At 46.6% G+C, this 20206-nt stretch overlaps 1 protein-coding gene across 7 annotated transcripts in view; it reads left to right on the forward strand.

Moving 5' to 3' along the window:
* Window positions 1-20206, forward strand: part of LOC140385802 (receptor-type tyrosine-protein phosphatase mu-like) — an 897711-nt gene that overhangs the window by 460187 nt on the left and 417318 nt on the right. For all 7 annotated transcript variants that reach the window (XM_072468340.1, XM_072468341.1, XM_072468342.1 and 4 more), the window contains exons 7-8: window positions 385-693; window positions 8534-8643. In XM_072468340.1, coding sequence (XP_072324441.1) covers window positions 385-693; window positions 8534-8643 — 419 coding nt within the window. The remainder of the gene's footprint in view (window positions 1-384; window positions 694-8533; window positions 8644-20206) is intronic.

Below are 20206 nucleotides of genomic sequence, written 5' to 3' on the forward strand. Positions count from 1 at the left end.
GGGAACTCTGATGCCCCCTGTCTTTATAGTGCGTGTGCTCTAACTGGTGATTGGCTGTGGTGTTGTGTGTGTTGATTGGTCCCACTCTGTGTCCGCACCATGATATGTTGGTGTATATTATGACAGTCTCGAAACCGTAACTCTGCCTTTTTCCCCACAGATGCTGCCAGACCTGCTGAGGTTTCCCAGCACTTTCTGTTTCTTTTATTTCAGCATTTTGCTTTTATTTTGAAGACTAATTCAGTCTTCCAGATGTGATGGGAAGTTTGCTCGGTGTTGAACAAAAGCATAAACCTGTTCCTTGTGACAGATTTACAGAGGAGTTTGTTTCCTAAAGCTGGCTATCCTGGAACAATGACCGATGTTCTCTTTTCTTTCCAAAAGATCCCATGCATGGGCCGAGGAACATAGACGTTGTGGAGATCAAGTCGAGGCAAATCACAATCCGCTGGGAGCCGTTTGGTTACAATGTGACCCGTTGCCACAGCTTCAACCTGACCGCCCAGTACCGCTACGCGGTGGGAGGTCAAGAACACGTGGGTGAAGAAGTCTGCCAGGAGACTGGACACATTCAACCGCAATATACCCTACGTGGACTGTCACCATACACTAATGTCAGCGTGAAGCTGGTCCTGATGAACCCAGAGGGAAGGAAGGAAAGTGATGAGCTCATGATCCAGACAGATGAAGATGGTAAGTAATAAATGCTGTACATTATTGTGGAAGCTTGACAGTCAATTGCTTTGTGACAGCAATAACCAGCATACTCAAATATTCCAAGTCGGGCATGGAGAGTTCAATTTTAACATTGCAGGCTCATTAACCTATTCTCTGATGTCCTGGATCGCACTGCCTTTGATCTTAAGCTGCTATTATGAGCAGGAGTTGGGGCGGGGGGGCGGGGGGGGGGGGCACCCGGGGGCACCCGATGCTGGTGTGAACATTTGTTAAGTAGATTAGGACCTGATAATGTTATTAGATCCTTGGTGCTATTTTAAATCTGCCTCAATGAGGAAGTTGCCATGTCCTTATCAAGAGCCGAGCTCAAATCAGAAGTTTCTAGACAGCGGAGGCATGGCAGGGTCATGGGGATATGAGGGAAAAGGAAGGGAGGTGGGCTAGGGGAATGGAGAAAACAAGAGGGCATGGAGAGAGCAATAGGGCGAATGCAGAATGAAGGTTAAGAGTTTGAAGGCAATTTATCATTAAAACTGGATTGATGCATCGGTTGAGAGTCGAGACTTCCATTATTTTTTAAACAAGTGCATATGAGGGAAAATATTACTTGTCGATAGTTGTTTCTTAGATCTAATATGTCAATGGCTCAATGTCTGTTCACACAAAATAAAGTGGTGTTGAGTGCTTATTGTTTCGGCTATTGATATTATGATGTTATGAAGCTCTGGTTGATTGACAATTTGATAGGGATGTAATAATAGCAGTTTTTTAAATAAAATACTCTATGGCTGTTTTTAAGATTATTTTCCACGCATGCCATTCGTGCTATAAAATTGCTTGCACTATGAGGCAGCACGGTGGTACAGTGGTTAGCACTGCTGCCCCATGGTGCCGCTAAACACAGGTTCAATCCCAGCCCTGGGTCACTGTCCGTGTGGAGTTTGCACATTCTCCCCATGTCTGCGTGGATCTCACCCCACAATCCAAAGATGTGCAGGTTAGGTGGATTGGCCATACTGAATTGCCCCTTAACTGGAAAAATAAAAATAAAACATTAAAGAAAATAATTACTTGCACTATGAGCTGGCATGAAAGGTATGAGGGGCCATTAGGTGTGGGAGGAGAAATGTGTTGGCATGTGTGGCACTAAGTTGGCATATGGGATTTAAGAGACTGTGGAACTGAGTGGGAGGATCATTAGTGGACACTAAGTAGGTCTAGAGGCAATGGGCCCTGTTGGTGAGTGGAGGGTCAAGAATTGGCATGGAGGGTATGGTGGTGAGTGGGGGGTCATGAATTGGCATGGAGTGTATGAGGAGCCATTCGGGATGGCAGCAGGCATGGGTTGACATGAGTTGGCATGTATGGACAAGGGAAATGGGCGAGAAGCTGTGAGGAGTGAGAGCTAGAGAGTCTATTGTCAAGGAAACAACTGGGATAATGACCCAGATAGCCTAGTAGGACCTTTTACCAGTCCGCCTTGGCTTTCAGCAGCCCAGTAGCCTCCTCCGATCTGTGTTTGAGGTCAGCAGGCAGGAATCCTGCATGTATCTGTAATGAAAATCATGCCTTTCATGACACATTTCCTTGAGGCAGGCCTGCCAAACCGCAAAATGTTACAGCTCCCTCTACTCGCTTCTGACATGAAAATCCAGCCGAAAACGTCATTGGCACACTGCATCCGTGACTTTAACAGTCTCATGTTGTTCAATTGGCTTCATCGATATAAATACCAAATACAATGTGACTGCACTGAATCACATCATAGTGCATGTGATGGTTTACATGGGTCTCTACAGGTTTCGTATATAAGTGGAGATAAGACCATAAGACAACAGGACATTCGGTCCATCGAATCTGCTCCGCCATTCGATCATGGCTGATATGTTTCTCATCCCCACTCTCCTGTCTTCTCCCAGTAACCCCTGATCCCCTTGTTAATCAAGAACCTATCAATCTCTGCCTTAAAAACACTCAGTGACTTGACCGCCACAGCTTTCTGCAGCAAAGAGTTCCACAGATTCACCACCCTCTGGCTGAAGACATTCCTCCTCATCTCAGTTTTAAAGGACTGTCCCTTCAGTCTGAGGCTGTGCCCTGGGGTTCGAGTTTTTCCTGCTAGTGGAAACATCTTCTCCACATCCACTCTAATCTAGGCCTCTGTATTCTGTCAGTTTCAATGACAGTCCAACGAGTACAGATCCAGAGTCCTCAACCGCTGGTCATATGACAAGCCCTTCATTCCCGGGATCATTCTTGTGTATTTGTTGGTGATTTGAAAGGTAAATTAAAGTATAATTCTGCAACATGTTCTTCGACTGTGCAGAGATTTTAAATTGTTTTTTGCATCTCTATAAACAATGTCTACCCAGATAAGAACATAAGAACTAGGAGCAGGAGTCAGCCATCTGGCCCCTTGAGCCTGCTCCGCCATTCAATGAGATCATGGCTGATCTTTTGTGGACTCAGCTCCACTTTCCGGCCCGAACACCATAACCCTTAATCCCTTTATTCTTCAAAAAACTATTAATCTTTATCTTAAAAACATTTAATGAAGGAGCCTCTACTGCTTCACTGGGCAAGGAATTCCATAGATTCACAACTCTTTGGGTGAAGAAGTTCCTCCTAAACTCAGTCCTAAATCTACTTCCCCTTATTTTGAGGCTATGCCCCCTAGTTCTGCTTTCACCCGCCAGTGGAAACAACCTGCCCGCATCTATCCTATCTATTCCCTTCATAATTTTATATGTTTCTATAAGATCCCCCTCATCCTTCTAAATTCCTACGAGTACAGTCCCAGTCTACTCAACCTCTCCTCGTAATCCAACCCCTTCAGCCCCGGGGTTAACCTAGTGAATCTCCTCTGCACATCCTCCAGCGCCAGTACGTCCTTTCTCAGGTAAGGAGACCAAAACTGAACACAATACTCCAGGTGTGGCCTCACTAACACCTTGTACAATTGCAGCATAACCTCCCTAGTCTTAAACTCCATCCCTCTAGCAATGAAGGACAAAATGCAGATTCCCTCAGCCTGCATGATTTCATTGTAGATATACGAGGACAGTGGTATATTGCACAAGTGACAGCCTGCATTCCAGCCCCTAAAAAAACTGTCTGTTATTAGCTCCACTGAACCCTGGTAGCAAATTGTAAAATCCTAGCCTGTTCGGAATGGCAGGATGATTTTTGAGGTGAGATAACAATCTGGTAGATTCAATAGTAACTTTCAGAAGGGAATTGGAAAGGTACTTGAAAATGAAATAAAAAACTGCAGTGCTACTGTGAAATAACAGTGGTGAGGGATTCATAGGATAGGTCTCTGAAAGAGCCAGCACACACACGGTGGGACAATTGGCACCCCTTCTGCGCTGTATAATTCAATAGTTAGCAGGATAAATTTTGTACAGCTCTACTTCCAGAATAGTCTTGTTTGACGTGAGCAAGGATTGACAAATCTGTCTCTGGTGAAAAGGAAGCTTTGGCCCAATCATCGAATCCATTGAATCCCTACTGTGCAGAATTTCTACAGCCCATTAGGTTTGCACTGACCCTCTGAAAGCAGACCCTTCCCAGGCCCACTGCCCTGCCCTCTCCCTGTAACTCCACAAATCGAACATTGCCAATCCACCTAACCTGCACACCTTTGGATTGTGGGAGGGAACAAGAGCACCCGGATGAAACCTACACAGACATGGGGAGGATATGCGAACTCCACACAGTCACCCAAGGATGTAATTGAGCCAGGGTCCCTGGTGCTGTGAGGCAGCGGTGCTAACCAGTTTGCCACCATGCCGCCCTCTGCCACTATGCCGGATTCTCTGATCTACAGAGCTTCATAAGCTTTGCACAATATAATCATGGGTTAAGGAGAGTTAAGAATGCAAAAACAGCAGTAACATGTAATTATCAATAGCACAGCATGCTAAGATGCATGATGGAATTGGGAGGAAGTGCAGTCAGACACCTCATGAGTTTGGGAGGTGGAACTGGGTGACATGACCATAGGCATGTTCAATGAACCAGGTTTAGAGAAGGCTGTTAGAAGTGTCCAGGATGTAGGTTGCAAGATTTCCCATTTCCTGTGTGTCCAACAGTGGACCCTTTTAGAATTCTATCAGAAATGAACACCTGAGAAACTTCACTAGCATGTGTGCCGTGCATAGCGAGGAGAGTTTTCACCCCATACGGAGCAATAGTAAAAAGAATGAAAGAAAATCCCACAACAATGCAAACAGAATATGCAGAAGGTCAGGTTAATGAAGGGTCCCCTATCCAAAATGTTATGGCACCAAAGCTTTGTATGCAGGGGAAGGGGACTGTTATCATGTTAGTGCCATGATGCATTGACGAATGAGCTCAGCAGCTGATCATGTCAAAAATGTTAGGACCATGGGATATCCCATTCTTTATCTGGTGAGAGCCTGCAGCACTAAGGGTAGGTATTAATTAGGTATTAATACCTAATAAGCTCCGCAGAGGAACACCAGTTCAAAATGTTCAAATACCTGTAACAATCAGTAATACTGGCACCAGTAATACGGGAGTGCTAGTTTAAGGTATACAAGGCAAGTCTGGACAGGTTTTACTGTTACCCTTCATTTCCAAGGTTTGCCTTCGGGGTCATTGTTTCCAAGGGTAGGGAAGGGGTGCTGGCCACCCTACCATTTTGAGTTTTTTGTTCTGCCCCCTTCAAAAAACATTCTTGGCTGCACATTGGCACAGTGGTTGGCACTGCTGCCTCACTGCGCCTGGGACCCGGGTTTGATTCTGACTTTGGGTGACTGTTGTCTGGAGTTTGCACATTCTCCCCATGTCTGCGTGGGTTTCCTCCGAGTGCTCTGGTTTCCTCCTACAGTCCAACGATGTGCAGGTTAGGCGGATTGACCATGCTATAATTCCCACTTAGTGCCCAAACATGTGCAGGTTAAGTGGGGTTACAGGGATAGGGTGGAGGAGTGAGCCTGGGTAGAGCACTCTTTCAGAGGGTTGATACACACTCAATGGGCCGATTGGCTTCATTCTACACTGTAAGAATTTGATTATTCTATGATTTGAAATTAATCCCTGACCTGGTTACAATCCCAGCCTGGAGCCCCAGGTGTACAGCTCTCACCCCAAGGTAGGAAAGTGGACTAAATGAGTGTTAGATCAATGGGGAAGCAGGCTCGAAGGGCAGAATCCCGATTTCTTATTGCCTTATGTTGGCAGGCTGATGTCAGCAGACAGACTTTGGCTGCCCCCATTCCAAATTCCACCAGGGATCAGGAATGCAGGAACTACCCACCCTCTCTTGGGGATTGTTTTAGGAGGGTAGAGCCAGCACCATAGCAGGCTTTCTTGGGATCACTGGATTTGATGACACTAGATCCCTTCCCCTTCCAATGTACTCCTATTGAAGTCACAACAGGACTCTGCTGGATGGCAGGTTCGCCCCCTTCAGGGGGCTGACTGGCACTTTGGGGCAATTCCCAGATTTTCTGCTCAGTATCCATGTATGCTGTATGGAAATAGGTTTAGATTAGTAATAATCTTTATTGTCACAAGTAGGCTTACATTAACACTGTAATGACGTTACTGTGAAAAGCCCCTCGTCGCCACACTCCAGCACCTGTTCGGGTACACACAGGGTCCAATTCACCTAACAGCACCAATCTCCCCCCAACATTACAAGCATTTACCCAATTCCCTTTGAATAAAAAAAAATCCATTTACAGGATGTAGGTGTCACTGGCTGGGCCAGCATTGATTGTCCACTGCTAACTAATCTCTATTTCAGATGGCATTTAAGAGCCAACCACATTCCTGTGAGGTCACATGTAGGCCAGACCGCGTAAGCACAGCAGATTTCCTTCCCTGGTATGGTAACTACTTGGCCCAAGACCACAAGAAACTACAGAGAGTCGTGAACACAGCCCAGTCCATCACAGAAACCCGCCTCCCATCCATTGACTCTATCTACACCTCTCGCTGCCTGGGGAAAGCCGGTAGCATAATCAAAGACCCCCCCCCCCCCCCCCACCCGGCTTACTCACTCTTCCAACGTCCGCCATTGGGCAGGAGATACAGAAGTCTGAGAACACACACAAACAGATTCAAAAACTGCTTCTTCCCCGCTGTTGCCAGACTCCTAAACGACCCTCTTATGGACTGACCTGATTAATACTATACTCCTGTCTGATTCACCCGATGCCTGTGTCTATGTATTTACATTGTGAACATTGATTTGCCCTATTATGTATTTTCTTTTCATGTACTAATGATCTGTTTGAGCTGCTCGCAGAAAAATATTTTTCACTTTACCTCGGTACACGTGACAATAAACAAATCAATCCATCTAAAGGACAGTAGTAAACCAAACGTTACTACTGAACTTGCTTTACCACACAATTTCAGGCAGTACATTTCAGATCAGAACAACTTGCAAAGTAAAAAGTGTTTCCGCATATTACCTACCTCTGGTTCCATTTCTCCGCACCTTAAACCTGTGAGCTCTGGTTGCTGATCATTCTATCACTGGAAAGTTTCTTATTATTTACTCCGTCTAAACCATTTATGATTTTGAACTCATCTATCCTATCTCCACTTAAACTTCTCTGCCCACCACGTAACAAAAGTCCCTCACATCCCTTGTATGATTTTATTCAACCTCTTTGGCACCCTCACTAAGGCCTTGCTATCCTTCCTAAAGTATGGTGCCCAGAATTGAACACAACATTCCAGCTGAGTAATGTGTCAATGTACTGTTGCAGATTATACCATGACTTCCTTGCTTTTATATTCTCTGGCTCTATTAATAAAGTTAAGGATCCCATCTGATTTTTTAATTGTCAACTTGAATTCTCAACTTGAAATCATTAGATTTTACAGCACAGAAGGAGACATTTGGCCCATCATCTTAATGTTATCCAATTTGGTCTCGTACCCCGTCCTCGAGGGTTTGGGTGCTCACACCTCCAGATCTTACCATTCCTCGCATCCCCTTTTAAGACAATACTATTTTGCTTACATCACTCCTGCCATGTGGCTACTCCTTTCACCAGTCTGTCTATATCCTCTTGAAGTCTGTTACTATTCTCCTCATTTCTTGCTACATATCCAAGTTCTGTGTCATCTGCAAACTTTGAAATTTTGCTCTGTCTGCTCAAGTCCAACCACTAATGTATATCAAAAAGAGCAGTGGCCTAGTGCCAGTCTCTGGGGACATCTCTCCAGTCTGAAAAACAACCGTTCACCACCACTTTCCAATCCCTATTCCTCAGCCAATTTTGAATCCAATCTGCCGCTAATCCTTTATTCCCTTGGGCTTCCATTTTGCTTGACATTGTGATACTTGGTCAATTAAAATGGCTTCTGCAATTTTTCCACATATGGCTGCATCAAGGAAATCGCATTACACTAGCTCTCAGTAAGTGTATCTGCTTCCCCCAGGTTAGAAAGAAAAAGGTCATTTTTTTCAGAGGAACAAAAACTAGAAATGTTTATGTCCAAAATTTATCAAACCTTTCCAAGGAGAAAGACCGAGTAAATTGACTTTTATCTAGCCTAAGGAAGTAGACCATAACTCTCTTGTGACTGTCAGTCATGAGTTATCTAGTCGGAATTGTGGTCTTTTGTGCTTTTTCTTTGTGAAGGTTTGCGTCTGATGTTCCTCAGCAGTCTGCTACACTATTAAGTATCTTGTGGGGTTGCTGAGGTCACGAAAGTGTACCCTGCAGGTTGAGCTGCCAGTCACAATGAGTGCAGATTACACACCATTACATGCCATTAAGGACGTGAAGCTGCTGTGTCCTTGTCATCTAGATAGACAAAAACTATTATTCTTTCTGTGACTTTTTTTCTTGTGTTTGCCCATTAGTGCCCGGGGCAATCCCCATGGAGTCAGTGCAAGGAAGCACCTTCGAGGAGAAGATATATCTACAGTGGAAGGAGCCGATTGAAACATTTGGTATTATTACTCTCTATGAGGTAAAAATATCTAATATTTTACGGTTGTGCAATCTTTCCGTTTACAATTCTATATTTCACACAAAGTGAAAAACACTGTGCTTTGATATGTTGGCCTTGATTTCTACAACCATAACAATGCATTTGAGGTGGCCATTATGCAACAATGTAAATATATTTCTATAAATTCATTTAATCCTGTTCCTGATTTTGAATTTGAGTTGTGCGCATGATGGAGGATATCCTTCAAAAGTGAACAACCTGCTGTTTCTTACTCTCAAATTTTCACCTCTTTAGAAGATGGCAACTCTTGTTGAAGATTAATTTCTCTTCATGGGTACTTGTGCCCCTTGGTGGCCGTGCTCCATGTGGGAGATTAGAGAATAAATATTGGCAAGTTATTATCCAGAGGTAGTTAAAGTGCCACAGCTCAGCCCAGTCACATCCTCCTTGACATCCACACAGTGACTTTCCAGCAGGGGGCCATTGGCTAATGATCAGGTACAGGAACACAGGCTGACATTTCTTACCGTATCTACTCGATGAAATTGTAATTCCCCACCCCCGAAGGAAGTCTACACTCTTAATTGTTTTTGACTAGTGAGAAAGAAAATAAAAGGGGGGGAAAGATTAACAGGACTGCATTGCACTCCACTATCTACCCATAGTTAGCTTTCCACATCTTGAATTTCCGATCAGCTGATTAATAAGCCCTGTGTTTAAAAATATAAACAGCATGCAGTGCTGGGCTAGTTTGGGACTTAATAATAATAATAATTGCTTATTGTCACAAGTAGGCTTCAGTGGAGTAACTGTGAAAAGCCCCTAGTCGCCACATTCCGGCCCTGTTCGGGGAGGCCGGTATGGGAATTGAACCCACGCTGCTGGCCTTGGTCTGCATTATAAGCCAGCTGGAAGGCTAACAGTGGGCTAACCAGCTGGCTTATAATGCAGACCAAGGCCAGCAGCGTGGGTTCAATTCCCATACCGGCCTCCCCGAACAGGCCTTCCTGCTGATCTTGAAAGAAAGAAGATCCTGGCAAATGTGATTGTGGTAGTGCGGCTCCTTTAAGAGGGGGGTGGGGGGCAGGTCTAGCAGACCATGTGACTGCCTTGGGGCCAACTGTGCGGGAGCACGTGAAGTCCAGCCAATACCAAGTTTGTGTGGGGCCCTGGGAGCAGGATCCTGGGCAGTATGGACCCCAGAGCCGAAGAGACTAAGGCTCATCCTGTTGTGCTCTGTGCCTGTGTTATTACCGGCCTTTGTCTTTCACCAATAAACCCCATTGTCATGAGTGGAAATCTCCAAAGTGATTCCCGAACCACCACAGTGATGTGAAAAAAAATATTTTCACACAGCGAATGTTTCGGTCTATAATGCACTTCCTGGAAGCGTGGTGGAAACAGGTTCAATTGAGGCATTTCAGGGGGCATTAGACGATTACTTGAATGGAAACAATGAGCAGGGGTATGGGGAAAAGGCAGGGGACTGGCACTCAGTCACGTTGCTGGTTTGAACAGCCGGTGCCTCCTTCTGCACCTTAACAATTCTGTGAATCAGTGATTAACATTTCGAGGTTTCTGTCTGCTTGTACGTGCTTGCTAATATTCCAGAGAGCTATGGATGCTCAGACATGGAGTACATTCCATACAGCTGTTGGTAGATTTTTAGTTGCTAAGAGAATGAAGGGATAGGGGGATCATGTCAGAAGGGAGAAAGTCAGCCACAACCTTGTTGAATGGTGGAGCAGGTTGGAAGGGCCAGATTCCAGCTTTTATTTTCTACGATCTCGCTGCTCAGCCCTCTGAGATCTTTCCATCTGGTGGCACATTTATTGGTACTTTTGAGGGCATCACTGCTTTGTCCACATACCACACTGGAGTAGCCTCAAGAATTATCTGGGAATGCAAGGGGGGGGGGAAACCCCAGCATCATGGATCGTCATTATTTTTGCCTTGCAGTGCTGAGTATTGCTCCCTTTCAAAACGGAGGAATTTTACACCAATAGAATCTGGAAGCTCAGAGGCAATGCTGGCGAGGCTGTCCATTTTAAGGCAGCAAGCCCAAATTTATCCTCCTCCTAGTTAAGGCCCACAAGTATATGGGGCTGTCACTGAGCGGATTCAAACAAAAATATAGGAATGAATCACTTGATTTCACCTCTGGAATTGTTGGGGACTAGGATTACACTCTTTGGAAAGGACTGAAGTCTACGATTTGGCCGAGAAATTCAACTGAGCTACACTAATCTTGAGGACATTAATACTGTAGGCAGGAATTGCCCACACATTATGAGCTGATGTTACACCACCCACTGCATTGCTGGAGGAAAAAAATAAATGGTTAAACATGACTCAGACTGGAACAGGTGTTGTATCCTTTGCGAATGAGGGGCTTGCCCCCTGTTGGAAGTGCCCCACTGCGAGACTGAATCGCCAAGAGGCAGCTGGCGCTGGCTGCATTCAGGAAAAGCCAAGCCTACTTGCAGCCGAGCAGGCGTGCCTCACAGGGACCACTGCAGGCCACAGCCAGCAACATGTTCAAATGTGCACACCGGAAACAAAACTCTGCCAAAACATGTAGACCGGCGCTGGTCAAATCTGTTTAGCCCCTGTTTCTGCTGCCCACCCATCCTCATTGCTGCCCCCTTCCTGATCCTGACCTCTGTCCACCTAGATCCCCACCAAATGCTGCACTCCCTTCTGAACCAATCGCTCCATTTCTTGGCCGTCCTTCCTGATCGACCCTTTACCTTGGTTGACCACTGCCCCCTGCCCCCACTCCCATCTTTACGTGCAAGTAGAAATTAGAATTTGTCTTCTTTTTGTGGGGCTACTTCATCATTCTGATGGCTAAGTGGGATGGTTATCTGGCCAGACAAGGAAAATAAAAATTCCATCATTTCATTTGCACTGTGCTAGCTGAACCTCATTGAGCTTGTTACTTGTTCCTCGACAAGGTTTCCTCCATGATCCTCCACCAGGCAATTTTCACAGGAGGTTAACAATGAGTGCAGCCAATGGTCACATTAATTAAAAAAGTTCAACAGATTTGTGGTAATACACCACTGTACTTCCCTAGCATTGTACATATTTATATAATAGTTGTGTGTAACGTGGCCCTGTAATCCTGTGTATGGTACTGTGTATTGTACTGTAGCTCTGTAGAGGTTCGGTCACCTGTATGTAACCTGACCTGGCCACGGAGAGCTCCGCCTTAGCCACTCCCCCGGGAGTTAAGTATAAGACCCAACTTCTGAGACCGGACCCATTTTGTCTGGGGCCGTCTGTGTCGGGTAAGCTTCCTATGTAGTGTATTAAAGCCTTAGTTAAAGTCTCACATGTCTTTGTGGTTCTTGACGCTAAGTGCATCAAGGTTTTCCTCAAGTAAGGTCAAGTTTTGTGTCTTTGATTGTTCTTGGTGGCGAGGGGAGACAGAAATGGAGTTAGGGAGAAGGTAGTCGGGTTGTTGGTTGTTGGACTAATCTCCCAGTCAAAAGGCTGCCGATGTTAACTATCTCAGTTTCCACTTGATGAAATGTTGTTGAACACCCATCCCCTGTGCAGCCGTAACCCAACATGAGTCAGCGTCTTCAGCTGAGAAGGGAATTAAATTGAAAGGACAAATATTCTACTGGTAATTTTATTCACCAAGTCTTGCTTTTTAGAAACATAGAACTGAATTCACCTCCCCCCCCCCCCCACCACCACTACAATTTACCTGACACAACGGAAGATGGTTGTGGTGGTTGGAGGTCAATCATCTCAGCTCCAGGACATCGCTGCAGATGTTCCTCAGGGTAGTGCCCTCGGCCCAATCATCTTCAGCTGCTTCATCAATGACCTCCCTTCCATCATAATGTCAAAAGTGGGGATGTCTCAGGTGACTGCACAATGTTCAGCACCATTCCTGACTCCTCAGATAACGAAGCAGTCCATGTCCAAATGCAGCAAGACCTGGACAATATCCAGGCTTGGGCTGACAAGTGGTAAGTTACATTCGCTCCAGACAAGTGCCAGGCAATGACCATCTCCTACAAAAGATAATCTAATCATCGCCCCTTGAAGTTCAATGGCATTACCATCACTGAATCCCCCACAATCAACATCCTGGGGGTTACCATTGATCAGAAACTGAACTGGACTAGCCATATAAGTACTGTGGCTCACCAGAGCAGGTCAAAGGCTGGGAATCCTATGGAATTAACTTACCTCCTGACTCCCCAAAGCCTGTCCACCATCTACAAGGTACAATAAGAAGTTTTACAACACCAGCTTGGGTACAAGGTACAAGTCAGGAGTGTGATGGTATACTTTCCACTTGCCTGGAGGAGTGCCGTTCCAACACATTCGAGAAGCTCGACATTATCCAGGACAAAGCAGCCCGCTTGATTCTCCTCCTTCCACAAACATTCAGTCCCTCCACCACGGACGAACAGTGGCAACCATGTGTACCAATTGCAAGCTGCCCTGCAATAAATCGCCAGGGTTCCTTAGGCAGCACCTTCCAAACCCATGATCCCTACCATCTAGAAGGACAAGAGCAGCAGATACCTGGGAACCCCATCTTCCTCCAAGTCACTCCCCACCCCGACTTGGAAATATATCACCGTTTCTACACTGTCGCTGGAGCAAAATCCTGGAACTTCCTCCCTAACAGCACAGTGGATGTACCGGGGAAATTATAAATGGTGGAGACTGACCCAAGGACAGCAGCAGTTCAAGAAGGCAGCTCGCTACCATCTTCTGAAGGGCAACTAGGGATGGGCTTAACCATCCTCTCAATGAATTTTTAAAAAAGGATGGTGGCAAGTGCTAAGTATGATGCCCAGAAACTTCCATTGCTTAGGCTGGTGGCAGGCAAGGGAGGGAATGTCGCCTTTAAAAAAACCCTGAACCACCCAGAAGGCCTTATCCCAATCCACATTTCCCCATACATATCCAGTCCACATCACCCCATTTGTTGGGGCCCCAGCAGTAAACTCACTTATTTCAGGTCTGGCTCCAGCAATGATTTCTGTTGGGTGCTGGATGTGGCCCCTGCTGCTGCTGGGAACAGAGATTTGCTGGCCATTTGAGTGGCCAGCAGCTCTTTGAGGTGGGACTTGCTCCAGAGATGGGGGCAGAAGTATCGCCTCAAGCCACATAATGGCTCGCCAACCATTAAATGGCTGCAGTGTGAGTTGTGAGAGCTGGGCGGGCTCCCGGGCTCCCTCTCAACATTTACACATGAGTGAGGAAGAGGCCGATTATAAAATTCCACCCCTGGAAGGTTACTTTTTGCACTGTCACCTATTATATATGAAAAAATAATTATGTCTGTGTGAGCTTCCTTTCAGTCACCCCCATTTATAATTTCCCCTGTCCATATTTAGAACATAAGCTATCAATTGGAAAAACGGCCGCACTGTAATTGCATCTACCACTAGTGAAGGCACTGCAGTGCCACTAGTGGCTGGAGGGTATAATGACAATGCGGCCGAGGTGAATGTTCTGGCGCGGTGAGGCTGAGTTATACAAGGTGCTGATTCCCTTCCCCACCTCCTGTCCCATGATGGCCGAGGGAACATCAACCCGCTGCAGCCATTTAGCCAATTGGTTCTTCTGGATGAGGAAGTCCCGCCTCCCAGAGAGCTGGCGGCCATGCAAGGTTGGCAGATTTCCAGCGCTGGTCATGTGACACTGGAGTATTGTTGGGGGTCTTGCAGTGTGCCAAGCTGGCAGGTCCCGGTGAGGGAGGGGAGATGGACTGGAGTTCGAGTGGGCATGTAAAACTTTGTGAGCCTTGCAATGAAATGGAAGCATGTTAAAAAGCCCCTCACCCCCCAACATTTGTTGCCCATCCCTAATTGCCCTTGAACTGAGTGGCTTGCTAGGCCATTTCAATGGGGGCAGAGTCACATGTAGGCCAGACGGGTAAGGATGACAGATTTCCTTCCCTGAAGGACGTTAGGGAAGCTAATGGATTTTTATGACAATTGCCACTGGTTTCATGGCCATCATTTGACTTTTAATTCCAGATTTATATTGAATTGAAATTTTACCATTTACCATGATGGGATTCGAACACAATACCCCAGAGCATTACCCATGGTCTCTGGATTACTAGACCAGCGACAATACCACTATGCCACGGCTTCCCCCAGGTCCTTTCCTGCCGCCATTGAATCCTGTCGGTGGTGCAATGAGGTCCTTAAAAAGGGATTAGTTGCCCGCTTAGGCCATGAAGTGGTCCACTAGCCACTTCCCGTCACTTGTATAATTGTGGTGGGGGCAGGAGTGGGCAGGTATGTGCCATGCAAGCCACCCTGCTGAATTCAAATCTGTCAGCAAGGGAGTGTAAAAGATTTCCCATGAGTTCAAATTCCACCACTGTAGCTGGGGAATTTAAGTTCAGCACGGATTAGCACTGGCATTGTGAGGCAGTAGTGCTAATCCGTGCTGAACTTAAATTCCCCAGCTACAGTGGTGGAATTTGAACTCATGGGAAAACTTTTACACTCCCTTGCTGACAGATTTGAATTCAGCAGGGTGGCTGTTGGGTTAGATTCCAACATTGGATGACTGTGGAGTTTGCACGTTCTCCCATTGTGTGGGTTTCCTCCGGGTGCTCCGGTTTCCTCCCACAATCTAAAGATGTGCAGGTTAGGTGGATTGCTAAATTGCCTCTTAGGGTCGGGTTGCAAATAGGATGGGGGAATTAGGCCGGGCTTCGGTAGGATGGTCTTTCAAAGGTTCGGTGTAGACTCGATGTGCCGAAGGCCTCCTTCTGTACTGTACGGATTCTTGAACAAATACATTCGGAATAAAATCTTTGTATCAGCAATGGTGACCTTGTCACTACCGGATTGTTGTAACAAACAGATCTGCTTCAGGGAAGGAAACCTGCCATCCTCACCTCGGTCTATGTGTGAATTCCCAACCGAAAGTAACGTGTTTGACTCTTAATTGTCCTTTGAAATGGCCTAGCAAGCCCCTCAATGATGAGCGATAAATGCTGGCTTTGCTCATGATGTCCACATCCAATGAATGAACAAAATAAACCCTCTTGGCCTGGCTCACCTGAAGATTGCACTTGGCCAAAATCATCAGTCAAGTAATTCTTTAAGAATCGTCCTTTGAAGATGTGCTCTGCAATATTGGTTACACTGTATGAATGGTTGCTTATGTCATCTGTCTATTATTTTAACAGTGGCATTGGCCCATTTAAGATAAATGGGTTAACATTTTGCAACAATAACGGACAGGGAATGTGATGCAAACTCTCTTGCGTACTCATTACTAATATCATCGAGGACGATTAGAGAGCCTGAGAGGGTAATTGGCCAGTAAGAGTTAGTGAGCCTGATAGCCTGAGGAAATTGAATTATCAGATAGAGCGAAGCTGCGTGGGTTAATAACCACATCTCTCCTGATGCTAATTCAGCTTTCTCACTTTGCCACACTACTTGATACCAATAGCTTTGATGTTACAGACTGTCATTTAATTTTAATAAAAATATTCAACAACAGTAAACACACAGAGAGGGGGAAACAAAACACCCTGTGGTTGTTGAAGTTGGTGCTAATGTATGTCATTCTTGGTGAGACTTTATCAGCATGTGGGCTCCTGAATAAAGATGATTTTTATGATACATTGAGCTGACTCCTGATGTGCAGGGGTTACGTAGGCAGGACCAACGTCCTCATTAGCTTACTGAGTTTGTTCATTCCAGCTCCCCTGATGGCCCAGTTAAAAATGGGTCAGCTCTATTGCCAACCTGAGCAACAAGTGTACGTTGGAGCGTGACTGCCTGTGGAGAACATCATAGCAAGAGCCGGTGGCACGACAAGTGGTGTTGAACCAATAAAACTGCAGTTCGAGTTGGCTTCATTTCCCATTAATGTGTCAAGTATCTCCAATCAGATGCTGCCCTACTGTCTAAAATCCATGTTGGAAATGCCGGCGTGGGCTCAGCTGGGGTACACATAACGCCTTGAAGCAATCACTTCATCTTGATTATAGATCACTCTAGTTTGATTTGTTTTGAATAAATCACTGGAGCAATTTTACTTGGCCTCTGATCTGATCTTTTGTAATGTGGTCACGCAACAAACACAATAATTTAACAGGAGGGCAGCCCCAGTTAACGGTCTTCTCTCGGGCTGAGTTATTCCTTTTAGAACATAAGAACATAAGAACTAGGAGCAGGAGTAGGCCATCTGGCCCCTCGAGCCTGCTCCGCCATTCAATGAGATCATGGCTGATCTTTTGTGGACTCAGCTCCACTTTCCGGCCCGAACACCATAACCCTTAATCCCTTTATTCTTCAAAAAACTACCTATCTTTATCTTAAAACATTTAATGAAGGAGCCTCTACTGCTTCACTGGGCAAGGAATTCCATAGATTCACAACCCTTTAGGTGAAGAAGTTCCACCTAAACTCAGTCCAAAATCTACTTCCCCTTATTTTGAGGCTATGCCCCCTAGTTCTGCTTTCACCCGCCAGTGGAAACAACCTGCCCGCATCTATCCTATCTATTCCCTTCATAATCTTATATATTTCTATAAGATCCCCCCTCATCCTTCTAAATTCCTACGAGTACAGTCCCAGTCTACTCATCCTCTCCTCGTAATCCAACCCCTTCAGCTCTGGGATTAACCTAGTGAATCTCCTCTGCACACCCTCCAGTGCCAGTACGTCCTTTCTCAAGTAAGGAGACCAAAACTGAACACAATACTCCAGGTGTGGCCTCACTAACACCTTATACAATTTCAGCAGAACCTCCCTAGTCTTAAACTCCATCCCTCTAGCAATGAAGGACAAAATTCCATTTGCCTTCTTAATCACCTGTTGCACCTGAAAACCAACTTTTTGCAACTCATGCACTAGCACACCCAGGTCTCTCTGCACAGCAGCATGTTTTAATATTTTATCATTTAAATAATAATCCCTTTTGCTGTTATTCCTACCAAAATGGATAACCTCACATTTGTCAACATTGTATTCCATCTGCCAGACCCTAGCCCATTCATTTAGCCTATCCAAATCCCTCTGCAGACTTCCAGTATCCTCTGCACTTTTTGCTTTACCACTTATCTTAGTGTCGTCTGCAAACTTGGACACATTGCCCTTGGACCCCAACTCCAAATCATCCATGTAAATTGTGAACAGTTGTGGGCCCAACACTGATCCCTGAGGGACATCACTCGTCGCCAATCGGGCAGTTTACGAGTGTTAAAGATTTTATTCCTCCCCTGAAGAGCGCTTCCTTTGTCCTCCTCAGACGTTGATGTGGCTGAGATACGGCATCATGGTTTCCTTTGGTACCTCAGTCCAATCGTCATTCTGGATGTGCGAATTTCGACTATGGGAGTCTGCTCAAGTAGGGGTGTGGTGGGTGGACACAGCTGGGTACCATCCAGTCCTTACTTGATGGACCAGTCACATGCACGTTCCTTCCTGCAGAAGGAGTGCTGGCTGGCTCTTTAGCTCTGGACTGAGTTGTGTGATCTGCAAATGTAGCACCTCAACTGCCCAAGCCACCTAAGTACAGGCCTTCATAGGCTGGGGGTGCAATTTAACGGAAAACCTTCTAAGCTTCATTTTGGACATGACTGTCTGGGTGTTTTCCGATGGCTGAGCCGGCGAGATGCGGCACTTAATGCCAAAGATGAGCCCCCATGAGCATATCACCATTACTGGCTGTCTGATTCGCTGGACTGAAGCCGCAGCATCTCGCTGTCAAGAGGAGCTATTTTTAAATTTTCCCTCACCACTCACTCCTAGTTAACACCAAACACGGCAGTGCACTGACCTGCTCCTGACTTTGGGGATGTCATCCTGGCCCAGTTTCGGGACGCAGTAGATGTGAGACAGGTGGCAGGCGGAACTGACGCCAAGACAGAGATCGTACTTTACCCTTTGAGCTTCGTGGAAGTCTTTGGTCTTCCTCCAACATTGGACACTAGTCCTCCTGGTCATATTGCCCGCACTGACAGTTGCTGCCAATGCCTCCCAGACAACATTGGTCACCCTGCTGCTGGTCCTCTCACCCCCTCAGCGGGAACAGGATGTCCACCTCACATCCACCATCATTGAGGGTGGGGCTATTTGTGGAGCCTCCTCCTCCAGTGAGTTGCTTAATTTTCCACCAGAATTCATGACTGGATGTGGTAGGACTGCAGAGCTCAGATCTGATCCGTTGGTTGCCCGGTCTTGTTTTGCTAGATCTGTTCAAATTTATCCCATTTAGCATGGTGGTTGTAGATGTAGTGGGTTACGGAATCACTGACAGAAAAGGTTTTCAACAAAGAGTAGTTTATAGACCAGCTTGGCAGCTACTTCAACACTTACACTCTGACTCCTGTACTCCACCACATGGCCTCTTTTGTAGCTACATCATCATGTTCTCACGTGACCCAATCAGTCCACAGTGGTAGTGCCACACAACACAATGGACAGTATCCTCAATGCGAAGACGGAACTTTGTCTCCACAAGGACTGTGTGGTGGTCACCCCGACTGATACTGCCAATGGAGAGAAGCATCTGCGGCAGTTAGGTTAGTGAGGATGAAGTCAATTATGTTTTTCCCTCCTGTTGGCTCCCTCACCACCTGCTGCAGACCCAGTTTGACAGCTATGTCCTTTAGGACCCGGCCAGCTCGGTCTGTGGTGGTACTACTGAGCCACTCTTGGTGATGGACATTGAAGTCCCCACCCAGAGTAGATTCTGCACCCTTGCCACGCTCAGGGTTTCCTCCAAGTGATGTTCAACATGGAGGAGTACTGATTCATCAGCTGAGGGGTGTGGTACATGTTATCCAGCAGGAGGTTTCCTTGCCTATGTTTGACCTGATGCCACGAGATGTCATGGGGTCCGGAGCAGATGTTGAGGACTCCCAGGGCAACTCCCTCCTGACTTTATACCACTGTGCCACCACCTCGGCTGGGTCTTTGATTTGATTTGATTTGATTTATTATTGTCACATGTGTTAGTATATGGTGAAAAGTATTGTTTCCAGCCGGTGGGACAGGACATACCCAGGAATGGTGATGGTGCTGTCTGAGATGTTGGGCGGGATTCTCCTTTCCGAGAACCAAGTCCCCACGCTGATGGGAAAACCGGCGCGAACCACTCCGGCGTCAACAGTCCCCGAAAGTGCAGAATTCTCCGCACTTCCGGGGGCTATGTGGACGTCGGAGGGGTTGGTGCCACTCCAACCAGCGCCGAAGGGACTGCGCGAGTTTGCGCATGTGCCAAAGAGCCAGCGTGATCTTGCGCATGTGCGGAGCCGCCGGAGGGTTTTGGCACAAGCGCGGGGGGCGGGGGGGGTTCTCTTCTTCGCGCCGGCCATGGCGGAGCCCTACAGGTGCCGGAAGGAAGGTGTGTTCCCACGGCACAGGCCCGCCCGCAGATCGGTGGGCCCCGATCGCGGGCCAGGCCACCGTGGGCCCCCCCCCCCCAGAGTCAGATCCTCCCACGTCCCCCCCGAGGACCGCACCAGCCGACTTACCTGCCAGTTCCCGCTGGTACGTGAGCTGAGTGCTTCACGCCGGCGGGACTGGCCAAAAACAGACGGTCGCTCGGCCCATCAGGGCCT

This window comes from Scyliorhinus torazame, chromosome 11 (assembly GCF_047496885.1).
Source record: "Scyliorhinus torazame isolate Kashiwa2021f chromosome 11, sScyTor2.1, whole genome shotgun sequence".
Classification (NCBI taxonomy): Eukaryota; Metazoa; Chordata; class Chondrichthyes; order Carcharhiniformes; family Scyliorhinidae; genus Scyliorhinus; species Scyliorhinus torazame.